We start from the raw sequence: 17,797 nt of genomic DNA, 5'->3' as shown, positions 1-17,797 counted from the left end.
TTTAGCCATTCTGACTGTTGTGAGGTGGTATCTCATTGAGGTTTTGATTTGGATTTCCCTGATGCCGAGCGATGTTGAGCACTTTTTCATGTGTCTGTTGGCCATTTGGATGTCTTCTTTGGAAAAATGTCTGTTCATGTCTTAATCTTAGGAAACAAACTGAAGGTTGCTGGAGTCGGGGGTGGGGTGGGAGGGATGGGGTGACTGGGTGATAGACACTGGGGAGGGTATGTGCTCTGGTAAGCGCTGTGAATTGTGCAAGACTGTTGAATCTCAGATCTGTACCTCTGAAACAAATAATGCAATATATGTTAAGAAAAAAAAAAAGAAGAAGATAGCAGGAGGGGAAGAATGAAGGGGAGGAAATTGGAGGGGGAAAGGAACCATGAGAGAAGATGGACTCTGAAAAGCAAACTGAGGGTTCTCGAGGGGAGGAGGGTGGGAGGATGAGTTAGCCTGGTGATGGGTATTAAAGAGGGCACGTTCTGCATGGAGCACTGGGTGTTATGCACAAACAATGAATCATTGAACACTACATCAAAAACTAATGATGTAATATATGGTGATTAACAATTAAAAAAATTAAAAATAAAATTAAAAAAATAAAAATACAGAAATCATTTTAAAAAAATACTTATGACCTACTTTAACAGCTGGGTGGAGGCCACTGTCAAAGAGAGCTTCATTTTTGATGATGTTCCCTACCCCAGGCAACACTTTCTGGTCCATTAACACATCACACAGCATCCGTCCTTTCTGCTTCTTAACTTCACTTTCTGCTCTTGAGATACTAAATTTAGGGGAACATACATCTAATTCTTCCATCATTCTTACTCTCTGTTGGCTTTCTGTGGAGTTTCTGTAGCAACGAATATAAAACACATTAATCATAAGTCTAGTTATAATTTCACAAAGTGTCATTTAAAAAGAGCTTTGATATAAACACTTTCTGTTAATCGGGGTATGAGTTATAGAGCCAAACAATGAAGACCCTAATGAACTAGATTATCTGAAGGCGCTTTCAAAATGAGGTTTTATCAGTTATAGACCATTTTTAAAACATCTATCTATCTCCACATTTCAAACCAAACTGTAGATTCATCACTGCAATTTTTCAGCTGAAGTACTTTTCTTTTTTTTTTTTTTTACCTGAGTTCTACTGATGAGTCAAAGAAACAAATCAGATCTTTGGTGAGCTGTACTTCAAAAATAGGAGAAACTCCATTTTTATTTTTATGCTGAAGTGGATTAATCATGATGGACCCTTTCATTCCAAAATGAATCCTGAAACAACATCAAGCGCAGTTTTGAGTGGCAGAAAGTACATAGTGTACCTAATTTTTGTTCCTTCATTTCACTTTTTGGATTATAAGCAAACAAATGTTAGTCAAGATACGCACTTTTAGGGGGCAAAAAATATAGCCAATATTATATCTTTTTCTGCTATGGTTTTGTATCCTCATAAAAGTAGAAGAGGTGACAATTCAGTTTTTCAAACCACAAATAAAATAAATTCCTAGAGAGATAATAGGGTCTGACAATAAGCCCAAGAAAACATACCCTGTTCTTCTTTTCTTGTCAGATGAAGTACTTTTATTCATGGAACAGTCTAGTGTTTCAGCTTTCTCTCAGATTCAAAGGCTTTGGATGAGATGAGGCTAAATTTAAATTGCCTACAGTTTTGTTTTTTTGGTTTTTTTTTTAATAAATTCTACAAAGCCATTGACATTCAAATTCTATATTTCTAGCCACAATGGATGGGAAATGTTTACCTACTCCAAAATGATATCTACATTTTAAGACACTCTTTTTTTCCCCCTTGCTCTGGGATACACAATGAAACAATTTTTTGCAAAATCTTATGCATCAAAAGAGAAGAAAACAAGTCAAAATGCTATTGTCTTCAGTTCTTTTAGTTTTCTCTTACCTTTATATGTATTGGGAAGAGGGGATTTATAAATATTTACGGTTAGCTTGAAAGCCACAATGCAGTGATGAAAAATTTATAACCTTTCAGTTTTTATAGGATTGATTAGCATGTCCAGTAAAAACCAAAGAAAAAAAGAGAGCGAGAGAGAGAGAGAGAGAAAGTGGTTTTATGAGACCTCTGATGATGAAGATCAAAATGATTCTCAAGATGAAATACTGTGTTCCGCCTTTTAAATCCTTCTCCTTCTAGCTTTGTTGAGTTAATAAATATGGCTCTTTTGGCATCAAATGTTACTGCACTGTGCTTCTAATTCCAAAGCACCATGTTATAGTATTGTACAAGGTTAACCAGTCTAACTTTAAAAATGTGGGTTTTAAACTCTGTGTGCCCTACTATCAATCATAAATGCATTTTACATGCCCCATAGTTCTTGACAGGAAAAATGTGTGCCTGTAAGTACTCCATAATTTAGCTTATGGAGGTTCAACCCCAGTGAAAGGTGTACAACTGTCATGCCCAGAAGCCATCATATCTAAAATCTTTTCAGCTGCATGGCTCATAAAGTAGATTCTAAATCACTTTCTATAATGAAACTGCATCCACATTAAAAATCTCAAAGGTTAAGACCCAAATGAAATGCAGGAGTACCCCCCCATAAGAACTCTGAATCAAATTATGCTTTTTTTGGCCTTATTAAAGCTATTCAATTTAGAAGAAAATATGCATAAAAATCAAAATTTTTAGTTCATTCTTATTTACTTTATTATTATTAAATAGCAAACTGTTGTGATAATTGTGCCCAAATCAACCAACAAATGTTGGGTTTATTGTTAAGTACCTTTTATATTAATCTGAGAAATATACACCACTATCATGGAAATTTTTTGGCACAGTAACATCTGTACTGTTATAACAATTGCCATATTGATCTTTTATAGACTAGGACATAGGCTCATATCACATTTACATTGAAGAGTTCGATCTGCTTTTCAAGATTCCTCATTATAATCAACTTAGTTTAAGAAAATTTTATTAGATCCTTATTTCTAACTCTTTATCCTCTCAAATCCCTTCCACCCCCAACCCAACTGGTTACCTAAGATCATTTACTCTGCATAACATGACTGCCTGCCAATAGTGGGCATTAGGCCCAACTTTGAGTTGGTGTCTTGTTCCTTCCTCAGATCTTGTGTTTTGACATAGTTGAATCAGAAATGGACACCCGAGTCAAGCTAGTCAAGCCAGGTACCAATCCAGTACCTGGATTCATCTGCCTTCTCCTGACGAATTTATGGATTTGGGCTGCAGAGAGATCAGTTTCCCATTAGTACTAGGAGATCCAACATGGGAACTGTCTACGGGAATGTTACCCAACATGGGCAGCAGAGAAGCCAAGGGAGGCTTGTCTATAGAAAGGAAGAGTATAGCAGAAATCAGTGAGGGACAGAATCAAAAAATGCAGAGACCTCATAGCAGTTAGCTTTTGCTTCCAATTCTGCCTGAAACCTGACCGCATTATCTTCAGGTAAGATACCCCATAATCTTGTAAGAAATAATTACCGAACTCATTTAAGTTGGGCTTTTGTCACTTACAACCAAAGTTCTAACATAAAAATTATGTCCAAACTAAACACTGAAGTGGTATTAAGAAAATGCCTCTAGTTAGACATAACTTCCTAAAACAAATCAATAAATAAGACCTGATACTATTTTAAACATCAGCCACATGCTTCCAGCTTATCACTATGAGAATGATCAGAATGATCAGAACATCCTTAAGCAAACATAAGTAGCATAAATAATGGCATTGTCACAGGTTCATCTGAGTGACAACTAACTATACATTGCTAATAAGGCAACTGTTTATGAAAATTATCAAGTGGTCAAAAGTGACCTAAGGATAATAATGAGTGTAAAATAGTTGAATATAATTATTGTAAAGCTTATGCTAGGAATTCAAAGAAAAAAAGTTATAAAACAATATGGAATGAACCATGTTAAAAAAGGAACAGGGAGTTCTGCATCTACTTAGGGTGCAGAAGCTCAAAGGACATAGAGCTCCTATCCTAACATGGAGAGAAAAGTCGTATTATTTACAGAACTGTAAATTCTCTTGAACCCATCAGAGACATGAGGCTGCAGGGAGCCAGGTGAGCTAAATTCCAAAGAGTAACAAGCCCCTTCCCCCTCCATGGGGAAAGAAAGACACACAAATTATCTTGCCTGTGGCAGAGTACAGACAGAAGAGACAGCTACAGAAAAAATGGGTAAAAATTTTCCACAAACTTCTAAATACTGGGTGTGGCTAGTATAACTGTTTAGAATTCCTGGAGTCCCAGACACAAGGAGAGCATGGGCTCACACGTAAGCTCTTGTCCACGGGTATGCACCAGTTGGGTGTGACAAAGATGAGTCATGGGAGGGGATGGACAGAGCCACTCTTGGTGACATGGCACCGGTCCGTAGCCGAGGGAGAGGTCCAGCCAAAAGCCCTCTGTCCCTGAAGGAATAACAGGAAGCCTCGTGCACACACAGTCAGTCTTGCACCGGGCAGCAAACAGAAGCAGGAGGCCACGGGGGAGGGCAGGAAAGTGTTTGCCACCAGGCTCAGGCCAAATGCACTCTGCTGAGGATAAGCAGAGCAAAAGCCATCTGTCTTTAGGGGTGAGGTAGGGCATCAGCTTTGTCACGGAATCCTGCAGTGAAATGTGGAGACATCTGTTCCCACTGAGAGAGAGGAAGGAAATGCTCTTTTACTGGAGATCACCCACACATGGAAGGAAGAATTTGACTGCCTTGGGGAGGAAAGGATCAGTAGCTCTGAGAAAAGTGCAACCCTGAGGTCAGTGAGCACAGGGCCTAAGATTAAGGCTGGTCTAGAAGAACCATTTTCCCCATCATGGACTTCTCCCTGAAAAATGGACAACAGCAGTATACCACTGGGGTGGGAGTGGAGGAGGGGAGGGGAAGCGTGTGGAGAAATCCCCTCGTGATACGAATACCCAGGGTCTGCTAAACGCTGCGAGTAGAGGGCAGATACACAGAGAACCAGCTCCAGCTACACCAGGCCACACTTGAGGCATAAAGAAGTCGGAGCCGCTGAAGTTTTTGATGTCACTGGTGCACCAAAGCCAACTACAAACGACAAAATCCAAACCAAGCTCGACTACTCATCCCCTGCACTAATGACCTGATAGAAGAGGCATTACTATTTTTGAGGTTAAATATTATTTAATTCAGTCTCTACTGTTCCTCTAAACATGACTATCTGGAATTCAAAAAAAATTATGACACATAAGGAAAAAACAACAACAAAGGGACTCAATGTCAAGAGATAAAACAGCCAACAGAGCCAGACCCAAAGATGTGCCAGATGTTGGAACTATGAGGCAGATAATTTAAAATCAACTAAACAATCAAAATTACAGTTGTCAATTGAGAATACCATGCCAGGTAATTCTGCTATGCTAAGATCTCTAACCTTCCACAACTACTATAGTGCTGCACATGCATTTTATGCTAACATGTTTCCAGGCTTTTATAACCTTGCACAGAGGTGTGGATAAATCTACAAAATCAGAGCCAAGGCAGGCCATGCATGGGCTATTCTCTATCGTATGGCCAGTTGTAGATGCTTCCCACTCATGACAGATTTCTATATGCCTTCAAAAGGGATATAAGAAAGCATCAGTAACCAAGATCCTGCAAATCCACATCTAGGAATTTATCCTAAGAAAACATCAAAATGGTAAAAGATATATGCTCAAGGACGTTAACTTCAGAGTTATTCATTAGAGTGAAAAATGGGGGAAAATTCTAATCAGTAGTGATGATATCATGATCTGTGCATATGTAATATAAATTATGTATGAATATATGGTATATACACAATTTATATTTTATCTATGATATTTACAAAAACTGTTAAATGTGCCCCTTTTTGGTGGTAATAATTACGGGTGGTATTTATTTTTGCTGTTAGACTCTTTGGAACTATCTTAATGTTTTATAATTGACTTTTATATTACTTTTAAAATAAGAGAAAAAATGCAATAAAATGATGTGTATTATTAAATAAAGCAAGAAAAGGAAAGCAGAACTAGTAATCATGTAGGCTGTCAGGTGCAGAAGGGAAAGCCAATGAAAAAGGTAAAGATTTCTAGATTTTCTCCAGTTACACCTGAAAGCATCATGGTAACTGAAATAGAAAATAAAAATTTCAAAATCTACCATTTCAAAAACTAAAGATGTTTCATTTTCTGCCTGTAGATTACTTTTAATGGTTAGTTTTCTTATTTTCTCTTTCTTTCTCTCCTGCTTCCTTCCTTCTCTCCTTCATTTAAATCGAGGTGTCATTGACATATAACATTAAATTAGTTTCACGTGTACAACATAATGATTCAGTATTTGTAGACACTGCAAAATGATCACCACAATTAAGTCTAGTTAACATCAGTCACCAAACACAGTTACATTTCTTTCTTGTGATGAGAACTTTTAACATCTACTCTCTTTGCAACTTTCAACTCTGCGGCACAGTATTGTGAAACACGGTGATCCCCGTGCTGTATGTCACATCCCCAGGACTTATTTCCTATCTGGAAGTTTGTGCCTTCTGATAATGGTCAGTTTTCTTAAATTGCGGGTGACAGAAACCCAACTCAAACAGGTTTAGGCACTAAGGAATACTTAGTAGCTCACAGGATCTGAGGGAGGGTTGAAGAATCAAGCTGTAGCAAAGGAAGGAAAGCAGCTGGATCTCAGAAACAGATGGAAGGAGGGGCTAGAAGGCCTTTAGGATTCTCAGCTTTGTGCAGGCTGGTTTTATTTCTCACCACCTCACAAGCCAAGTAACACGGCCACCTACAAGTCCTAAGGCCTCACATCCTAGCTTCCCTACGTTACAGAGCCTGACCCTCCTTGGCTCCAGATGAGGAAATCTCACGGAAGAACCGCAGTGACCCAACTGACAATGTACGAGACAGAAGGTCCGGTAAGATCGTGCTAGAGTTAACTTGAACTCTGTTGGTCAGTGTGGCCGGATGACCAGTTTCCAGAAGGAACGCTGTCCCTAAAAGACAAGTGAGCATGTTGGGCAGACAGAAAGCAGGACTGACCACGCTTCAAGTATCTGATTTCATTTAGAACTTTTATCACGCTTCAATTTTTCTAACATGGTAACGTGGCAGATCACAAAAACTATGTCTAAACTGTAAAACCCTTTTCTGAGTAGTGTAGAATAGACTCCTTAAAGATTGTTTCACAAACTACAAAGAACTGTCACATTATCTCATGCATTGCTGTTTCGAGGATCAGATTACTTAAACTCCAATAAATTACAAAATGGATAATGTATAAGGCTTCTCTAAAATGGCAAAGCCTGTAAAATATTTTGGATATGCTTCCGGAAGAGGATCATTGCCAGCCATCAGAGTCATATAAATCACAAATTGGAAATAGCAAAGTGTTTTGGAAAGAGAGATTCATTAAAAAAATATATCTTTTAAATGCAAGTCCAAGATGTAACAGCTGGGTTCATTTTGATGGAAAATGGCAGCTTCCAGGGTGGGTGTGTCTGAGTGAATAGACGGGTAGATACATGCCCACACGGTACTGATAATGTATATACATCCACAGTTAACAGAGGTTATATTTGGGAGTGAGAGTGTGAATGTATAAATTTATCCTTGCTTGTTCCTTATGCCTCAGTTTTCTCAAATGAGTATTTGTTACATATACAGCCAAAAAATTAAAACTGATCTGTGTTTTGTTAAAGATGACAAGCTTCTTTAAAGCGTTCAGGAGTATAGGTATTAATCACAAATAACACCACAACTGTGCTCCAAGAATAAATGCATATCAAATAATTTTTTGCATTCTATGGCACTTTTAGGATCAACTTGAGCACTTTGATAAATCTTTTAGTAACAGAAATAGTTACTCTAATTTGTATCTCTCTGAAGTGTGGATTTTTGCATGACAGATTCTCTCTCAGAGGGCTAGGTCTGTATTCTATTTCCGTGACAAATGAATCCTAGGAAGATTCATGGCCTGCCCTGTAAGATGCATTAAAATCCAGGGCAATTTTAACTGTAAAAAGGTGCAAGTTAAGAGGTAAATATAAGTGAGCATTAAGCGTGTTTCCTGCTACATGCTCTCTAAAATGCAGACTAGCCTGGTGGGTAGCAAGAAGAGTTGAGGAATGAAGAAAACATTTCTATGTCATGCTCACAGACTTGCAAACTCACACAACGATCACATTTCTGCGACAGAGTCATCCATTCTCTTAAGAAGCGTAGGTTGGGAGTGTGTGTGTGTGTGTGTGTGTGTGTGTGTGTGTGTGTGTATATATATATATATATAAACAAACTTCTATTAAATTGTGAAAGGGGATGCAGTTGATTTTAGATTGCTCGGTTTGTATTCAAATAGCTGATCTGCCACTGCCCTTGAATTATTTTATCAAATAGTCATTAGGGCTGTAGGAAATTAAAAGGAAGCAAGCCACTGCACTTTTCTCCATGCATACACTGAGATACGAACTCCCCGGGGATGGTACTAGTTCAGTGAGTTTAAGGAAGTGACTGCCCTTGTTTAGAACTTCAGGGAAAATTTACTGACAGCCCTGCACTGAGAAATGATTCTTCCTTTATCAGTCTGGTGGAGAACACTTGATAAAAACCTCCATCTCATCCTACAGAAATAAATCCGCACCTAACACCAGGGAATCAATAGCATATCAATGTTCAACCGTCTTCCATGGATGCCACTGTGTCCTCCTCCATTCAGAGCAAAGACTTCTCCATCACATCCATCTACCACCACAACAATATAATCTGCAGTAGATCATTCCTGCATGAGCCAGGAAGCCTTTGCTGACATTATCCTTTCCAGACTGAGAAAAAAACCCCACCAAGTGACGCTGTTGTCCAAGGACGGCAGCCGCTGACAACAAAGAGAGAACATTTCAAAGGGGAAGCAATTACATAAACTCTGACATTCTCGAAACGTGCAGTAGATGAGGGGCAGCAAATAACCATCATACAGTCATATTAGCTTTCTGTGAGCATCAGTCACCTTCAGTTAGAGGCCCAGGGCCTAGTAACAGGGCTTTCCTTTAAGGTGAAATTGTTCAATAGCTTCCAGAAACATTAAGAGAGATTCAAAGGAGCACTACCTTCGTTCACACATTGCAGTACCTTAGGGTAAACTCAGAGAAGACAAAGATTTGGTAGACATGTTAATCCACAGGCCTTTCTCTTTTTCCTGCAAAAATTGAACAGGTGATCATGCTCTGGCGAGTACACACATTTTGACATTCTTATCATTAAGTCAACCAACGCGGGAGATTGCCTGTCCTTCATTGCCAACACATCAGCAATGAATTTCCCTAAGGACTGTGGAAGAATGGAGAACTTGGGACTTCTGGGAAAAGTTCTGAAATTCTATAAATAAGTTTCCAATTCCGTACAAGGCTTCAGAAAAAGAAGGAAGACAGAGAACTATAAAAATCTAGAGACAGGTTGAAACCAAACTGGAAGCTGTTATACATATAAAGAAACTAATGTCGCTAATACAATAAAAGCTTGGGGAAAACCCGAGGGAAAACAGGAGGGGAGAAGGGCCGGGAGAAGAGCCGTGTGGGAAATTTGCGAAGAGCCAAGCCGAGCTGTGTAGCTCTACCAGCTCCTGGAATCCCGTCTAGCCGATCCGTTTTCCTTGAAAGAAATAAATTGACTAGCCCTCCAAGTAATGATGACATCACAACCTATTCATCTTCTTATTGCTTTCCACGATAGAATCTCAACCTCTTATATTAGAGCTCTCTTAAAAATGGAGTACTTTCTACATGATTAAATGTGACACTGGGTGAGCGGTGAGAAAAGCCTTTTACACATCTCTAAACAGAGAGATAAGATGTACTGTGCAGGTTTATCTTACCGTAAAGCTTTTGGCCCAAAGTACATAAAGAGCTCCTTCCCCAAAGTCTGGACACCGCTGTAAACGTATCCATTAAACAGTCTCAAGGAATTCGGGCTGGAATCTTTGTTATTGTTCAGTGCAGCAGCCTAGGAGAAAATACACCCACATCCACGTAAACACACATACAAACTCTAAACAAAATTATAATTTCGTTCTTAAACGTATTTCTATTACTTCAGGCCCAGGTGCATCCCAGTAAGAGGAATAATCTCCAGCAAGTCAAGTAATGTAATCAGCTGTTTACACACATTTTGTCAAATTACTATGGAGTCATTTCAAAAGAGAGGCCAAAAAAAAAAAAAAATTAAGTGGAAAAGAAAGTAATTGGCTCACAACCAAAATGAGTTTCTTCCAGGACCATATAGCTCTGCACATATGAAAAGAAAGCACAGAAAAACGATGTGAATGTTTTAAAACTAAAATATAGGAGAGTCTTCCATTTCCAGAAGCATAGCCAAGGTCTCTGAGAGAGGATTCAGAAACAGCTAAGAAACAGTGGATAAAATATGGAAACCAAGTATTTTTACCTGTGATGATGAACTCAAAGGCCAGGAAGGAACAATAAGAGGTTGAAAACCAAGTAAAAATGGGTGAGAACCCCAAAGATAAGCAGCTCTCTGAAGCAGGCTTTTGTTAGAAAGGCATTTACAGGCCCCAAGGAAGGAGTTTCAGTTTCCAAGGTCTTGTGGGGTGTAGGGAATCAGTGGTAAAGACCAGGCTCCCCTGAGTGACAGGATCTAATGCATGACTTGCTCTTCTCTCCCTCCTCAAACCACAACGTCAAGAATAAAGGAAAAAGAAACCCACTACTTCTTCCTCCCATCACCGTGCAAAACCAAACAATATATTGTGATAATTACTATATATGCCCTAAACACTGTAAAGATCAAGGAAGTTATAAACTTTCCCCTCTGTGGGGCAGGGAAAGGAATGGTACTGGGTTTAGATATTGGTAAGGCTCTTTTTCTCAATGGGCAGTAGGTAAACTGATGTTCTTTGTATCATTATTTTTCGTTCTTGAGATACGTTTATAAATATTCTTTAATTTGCAATCAGCATATAATAAAAATTTTAAAACTATCATTAATGCCTAGCTAGTCTATAAGATACAGTAAGTACATATAATTATATTTACACATTAACTCTTCATCTAAGGGAATATCCTCAAATACTTCTAACCTTTCTTTCCTTTTTCTCAAATGGACCTATGCATTCTCAGAAGATCCAGGATAAAATCTTGGCAGGGGGGTGAGGTAGTGATGATGGGGGTGACAGGGAGATAATTATAAAACAACTTAGACATAGTCTAGGAGAAAATCACAACTTCCCCTCCACTTATGGTAGAATGATATTCAGTGATTCTCAAACTTTTGGTTTACAGACATCTGTCATTCTAAATAGTTAAGATGGTACGTCCACTCTATTCTTTAGTTTCCTCATTTGGCCCTTGTGTAAAAAGACACATTATAGTATTTAGTTCAAAGGAACAGGAGGATAAGAGATTTTTAAGAAACCCAAAAAAAAACAAAAAACAAAGATTGAAAATGGCTAGGGACTGAATTTGTCCCCTCCAACACTCCTATGTTGAAGCTCTAACCTCCAGTGTGACTGTCTTTGAAAATAGGGCTTTAAGGAGGTACTTAAGGTTTAATGAAGTCATAGGGTGGGGGCCCGATCCAGCGGGATTAGCATCCTTAGAAGAGACCACAGAGAGTTCGCTCTCCCCATCCTGTGTGCTCAGAGGCGGTGCCACGGCAGACAGAAGTGGTGTCTGCAAGCCAGGAAGACAGCTCACACCAGAAACCAAACTGGCCTGAACCTTAACCTTGGACTTGTGGCCTCCAGAACTGGGAGAAAATAAATCTCTGTAAGCCTCCTGGGTGATGGCATTTGTCATGGTAGCCCAAGCAGACTAAGACAGGAACAGTCACCATCCTTCCACTAAACCCCGTTCAGTTACAATGGCTACAGCCGATGCTGGAATCTCCCAGCTGCCTGACGTTCAGGGGACCGGCTTCAAATCCCTCCTCCACATAATAAGAACTGGGAATCAGTCACATGCTTGGAGTGACCAACGAACCAATGCACAGAAGCGATTACAAGTAGCAGCCTTCCAGTTCTGCCCAAACCGCAGAAAGAACCTTTAGGAGAAGAAAGGGAAAAATGAAGGGGCAGGGGTGGGGGGGGATCGGAGGGGGAGACGAACCATGAGAGACTATGGACTCTGAGAAACAAACTGAGGGTTTTAGAGGGGAGGGGGTGGGGGGATGTATTAGCCCGGTGATGGGTCTGCCTCTGATTCCTTTCCTCTTTCTTGGCTGAACCCCAGGGCCTAGCAGGGATTATCAAGCACTCTCACAACAGGCTTGAGGACTCAGGGAGGGAAAAATACACTTGCACATTTGCCTTGTGTTCATAAGGGAATCTGCTAGAGCCCTGAATTGAGAAGCACCAGGAGTCCTGATGTTTTCCTGCCTAACGGAAGACTTTACCTTGCCACATAAATACACTCGGAGCCAAGTATAGGTTAAGAGGGTAGGTTTCAATGCAGGTTTCCATGACAACCAATTAGTAGGTAAAAAGTTCTTCTAAACTAGCCTGGACACTCTTAAGATGATGATATACAGAGCAGATATAGATCTGTTATGAGTCGCCTTTGCCTCAGCATAGACTGGGTTTGATACATTTGGATACATTTTTGGATCCTGGATTTAATGGCCTAGGGACATTTTAAAAACCTTCATTTCTAGATTAATGTTTTCCCCACCACTCCCATGTCAACAATCTCTTATCCTCTCCCAACACTGTTTGCTAGCAAGTGGTTTTAGCCACGCCCTGCAAAGTCCTTTGGCTTCTGTCAGGGTTCCCAGCAGAGGCTAGCTGGTCGATCCCATGTAATACGTACAGCCCAGACGCTGTCGTGGCTTTCCTGCTTGCTGGCCGAGGGGGAACTGGTGACCACTGCCACCAGAGTGCTTTCATCTCCTTTAACCCTCCAAGTTTTACAAGTTCATCTAGAACTCAACCTGTCTCCAGTGTGTTGGGAAGGTAATCATATGCAGTCCGTCATACGTCCATCCCCTTGGCTGCCTAAGAAGGAGCCCTGGGCCTGGAACACTTCCCATCTAGAGACAAAGAGCCCTCACACTCTGTTGCCTTGGAGGGAGTATCTTTCCCTCTTCCAGGCTTGATGTACATTCCTGTGTGCGCCACTAGGCCCTCAGGCACGACCCCAGCTTTCTGAATTGCAGACCCCAGGGGGAGGGTTCAGTGTCCTTCCACCTCTGCACAAAGTGGCGGGTGTGGAGTCACACTGAACGTGTCTCCTGCACACAGGACATGCTGGCCGTGGGGCCCCTGCCTTGTGAGGGGCTGGGTCTGGGCTCTCTCTCGCCTCGGGCTGTCAGCGCATACTGGACCACTTGAACCTGCTGTGCATGTTTTCTCAGCAACTTGGGATCAGGCTGGTTTCTTCCAGTAGCACTTAGCTGCCCTTTAACCTTGGCCACCGTCCTGTTAGGGTCTAGCCTTCTGCACAGCCTGACCCCCGGGGCACAGTGAAACACGGTATCCCTCTCACTTCCCACGTTTCGGTTTCTCTGTTTCTCAGGGTATTGCCCTGAAGCTAAGCTTGCCCCCCGCACTACTTCACCCAATGGGAAGCAGCTCTTACTCAACCACTTCTCTGTTCCCTGCCCACACCTCCTTTCCTCCACCTCATTCCGAATTTACCGCGTGTTATCACGGCTCCTGGCAAAGAGAGAGACAAGGTAACCTGGGACTAGACAGGTTGGCCAACACCTAATAAAACAGTACACGAGTCCCAGTTGTCTCCTGTGAGGTCTGCTCACATTGCCAGATTCACAGCTTTGACGAGCACTCGCACCATTCAGGTTAAAACGCACCGTCAACAGCTACCACAGTTCACTGTTACTCACTCTTCACTGGGCTGTGTCTGTAATTTGACCCCGTCTGACAACAAAGGTGGGATGTGACATCTGGAAAGATGTCCCTCACCATTAAAGACGCACCATTCATGACTGTTCATCAGATTCATTCATTTTAGAAAAGTTTATTGACCTTCCAATATGTATTAGACCTTGTTCCAGATGCTGGGGATGCATCAGTGAGAGAAAAAAAAAAAAAATTAAAAATCTCCTGCCTTCACAGAGCTTATAATCTTCCAGGCAGGGGAGAGTAATCAATAACTATAATAACTGTGTTAAAACATTTGGAAAAGAAATCAAGATTAAGGGAGGGTGTAGCAGGTTCTAATTCTAAATGAGGCAGTCATAATCTCATGAAGAAAATGGTATCTGAGCATGTCTCAAGGGGGTTTTGAGTGAGCCATGATCCACGCATAGGGAACGGTGATGCAAAGGCCCTCCAGCAAAGTGTTTCTGATCACCAGTGAGCAGACCAGGATGGCTCACAGGGGAAGGTGTAGACAGATGAGAACCAGACCACGAGGCCCACAAGGTCCACTCTACGGACTGGCTGCTTCTCGACACAAAAGAGTATGAAGAAAAACAGGACCTGCAATTACTTTTTAAAATGTTCTCTCTGGTTGCTGGTAGAATTCTGGCTCCGGAAAAAATTACAAAAAAAAAAAAGAAAAGAAAAGAAAAAAGAATTCTGGCTCCGGGGATTAGGGTGCAAGCAGGCCAAGAACTCAGAAGAACCAGTGCAACGATCCAGACTGGGCCGATACGGTAGCGACAGAGGAGGTGAGAAGTGGCCAGATTGCCGGAGGGATTTTGAAGGTGGAGCAAAGAGGATTTGCTGGCATACTGGATGTGGGAGATTTTTGGCCTGAATTATTGGAAAGACAGTAGCGCTGGCAATGAAGATGAAGATTTGGGTGGAACTGGGTAGGAGAGGAAGGTGAAGGCTGGGTTTCAGGGAAGTTAAGGTGAGAAGTCGAGCAGGCAGTTGGGTGTGAGTCTGGAGGTCAGGAGAGAGGTCTAGGCTGCAGATGTAAATGTATCTAGTCATCAGCATTCAGATAGACGGTTTCCAAAGCTCTGAGACTGGATGACGTCAGCAGGAGCGTGAGTACAGATCATGAAGAGAAGGGGCCCAAGAACGGTGTGGAGCACGTTGCCATGTCCTGGTGGTGGAGCTCGGGGGAGGAATGGGAAACCGTCAGGGAACATGGACAGTCCATCTACGGCATCAGGAAGAAGGCAGCTTATATGGGTACAGATGCTCATAGGTAGATGTGGTTGTGCCGATTTTCTTGTGGTCGACACATTTTCTCAGTAAAATGGGAATCAAAGTATCAGCTAAGAGGAAGGTAGGCCTCACGACCCTGCCTCCTCTCTAGGTATATGTAGCGCCTAATAATAAGATTCATTTTTGCCAGATTCTGACCGGATTCAGAATCATCATTCACAGGTAGAGGCCAATGGCTGGACACAAATGGTGTCCCTCAATCCATTCTAGAGACATCTATGAAAAAATGTCATTAAAACCCCACTGTTTAGGACCACATTGGGTATCCTTAATTACTTATATCAACCTAATGCTCATCAGCTGATGGCATCAATCTTCTTAAAAGGAAGTACCCGTTTGTATTTGTCTACATAATCGGGCTTACTAGGATCATAATGTTCCCTGATTTTTTATTTTATTCTATGCCTTCTGAAAACCCAGATTATTTCCTGGGAAGTTTTCCACTCCGTAAGGACTAGTGCTCACTGTTCAGTGGCTAGACTGGACCATCCATAGCTGCCCCATTATCAAAACATCCAAATTTAATTCAGCAGTAGTACATCATTGGGTCTTGTTGCAATTGGTTAAACAAAATATTTAAGAGTACAATTCGTATCAAATTTTTTGTGCCACTCATTGTTTGAACCACTCTATGACATACATTTAGAAGACATTCATCAAAAGAAACAGTAAAAACCTGGTTAAAAAAAAATATGGGTTTTTAATAAAAACCTGTCTTTTGTTTTGTTTTGTTTTAATCCATGTAGTCAAATGCCCCAGAGCTCCTAATATTGTCTATCAAGAAGAAATTCAAACCTAGCTTATCCTGATTTCTATCCCAGATTTCCCTCCCAGGGAATGTCTAATAATGGGTGAAAGGGGTCTATAAGGTCCTTCCTCAGGACTATCTGGAACCCTCACTGTGGGAAATTTGGTTCCACAGACAGCTTATGGAGAGCACAGCTGAAACATCCTTTATGGCCAATGCTAAGGGGTAGGTTAAAAAAAGTTTTTATATCCAGGATCAATTCCTCAAGGCATCAGAGGTTGTCCTGGTGCAGGCATCTATACGCTCCCCAAATTATTGTCAACTATCAGAGATTTTAGAAAGTCTAAGAGATCCAACCATGGGAAATTTGGCTATTTAGCAAAAGAAAGTCTCAGTGGATGGCCCTCCAAAACTTTATGGTTACTGGACCACATATTTAAAAGACCAAAGGGGAGTACGTGCCCTTGTAAATAAATTCTGTTGTGCTTAGGAGGATGAATCCAAAAATATCAAGGCCGATATACTTAAAATGAATGAGACCATTAAATCTCTTTGCACAGCTGTCAGTGAAAAGTGAAATATGTCCTTCTGGTTGAGAGGGCCTCCAAGAGAACCACACACCAAATCCTTACAGGTGTAATACAGGTCTTATTTTACTGGTGTTTTACCCTCCTCTCTATGATTAAAGATAACACACAATATGACATGAAAGAAAGGAAGGAAGGGAGGGAGGGAGGGAGGAAGGGAGGGAGGGAGGGAGGAAGAGAGGGAGGGAGGGAGGGAGGGAGGGAGGGAGGGAGGGAGGAAGGAAGGAAGGAAGGAAGGAAGGAAGAAAGGAAGAAAGGAAGAAAAAGGCGCGCCTGGGTGGCTCAGTCGTTAAGCGTCTGCCTTCGGCTCAGGTCATGATCCCAGAGTCCTGGGATCGAGCCCCGCATCGGACTCCCTGCTTGGCGGGAAGCCTGCTTCTCCCTCTCCCACTCCCTCTGCTTGTGTTCCCTCTCTCGCTGTGTCTCTCTCTGTCAAATAAATAAATAAAATCTAAAAAAAAAAAGAAAGAAAGAAATGTTGAAACGGTCATGAAACTAACAGCTCTACACATACTGAAAAAAGAGGTTTACGGCCCGACAATGGTGCGGAGGACAACACAGATGTCCGCAGGAGGGCAAGTGCAGGAAGGGTCGCAGGTAGGGCAAGGACTCTCAGGTGACTTCAGGGCGGCTGAAACCGTTCCAGCTACAGATGCTGCGTGACCTTGGCTTGAATACATTTCGGAAGTAGTTTTTTAATACTTGATGAGGTGTTTGGGAATTAAAATGAAATGTTAGCCTAACCTCTTCCTTGCTCACACGTATAGATTGCACTTCTCTCCGGGACTAGGATTTCCCCACCTGGGAAGCAAAGTCATCTTGAGGCTTTCTCCCTGCCAAATCCAGCAACCACTATCACGGTCCTTTCCATACCGAGCGAGTATTTGACCGGGACTTGTGTTTCTCCTCTGACTGCCTCTAAGCTCCTTGGGGACACCAACTATGGTGTTTAACTGGTATTCTTGAGAGCTTCACACAATGCCTGGAGTGAAGTAAACATGTGTGGGATTAATCAGATCCCTCCTCCTTCCCCTCCTAAAACTACGCATGGCTTTAAAATACAGACTCACTCATAGCATAATTTATAGATGTGTCCAATCACCACATTGTACATCTAAAACTAATGCAACACTGCGCATCAACTATACTTTAATGATTTAAAAAAAATACAGGCTGTCTCCCCACCTACCATCTCCATCCTTACTTAACCTTTCCCAGGATTTCTTGGCAAAAACTTCTACTCCACTATCTGTTTCATCTCCTCTGAAAATTATTAACACTCCGGTCTCTTGTTTTCTTTCTTTTTTTTTTTTT

At 41.4% G+C, this 17,797-nt stretch overlaps 1 protein-coding gene across 2 annotated transcripts in view; it reads right to left on the bottom strand.

The window, feature by feature from the left end:
- Positions 1-17,797, bottom strand: part of NEIL3 (nei like DNA glycosylase 3) — a 53,209-nt gene that overhangs the window by 28,681 nt on the left and 6,731 nt on the right. For both annotated transcript variants that reach the window (XM_081807257.1, XM_081807252.1), the window contains exons 2-4: positions 9,872-9,999; positions 1,150-1,284; positions 646-859 (exon numbers count right to left, since the gene is read on the bottom strand). In XM_081807257.1, the coding sequence (XP_081663383.1) occupies positions 646-859; positions 1,150-1,284; positions 9,872-9,999 (477 nt within the window). The remainder of the gene's footprint in view (positions 1-645; positions 860-1,149; positions 1,285-9,871; positions 10,000-17,797) is intronic.

Source organism: Leptonychotes weddellii, chromosome 2 (genome assembly GCF_054177405.1).
Source record: "Leptonychotes weddellii isolate Sample4059 chromosome 2, ASM5417740v2, whole genome shotgun sequence".
Taxonomy (NCBI): Eukaryota; Metazoa; Chordata; class Mammalia; order Carnivora; family Phocidae; genus Leptonychotes; species Leptonychotes weddellii.
Note: the sequence above shows the minus strand (reverse complement) of the source record. Positions and strands in the feature narration are given on the sequence as shown.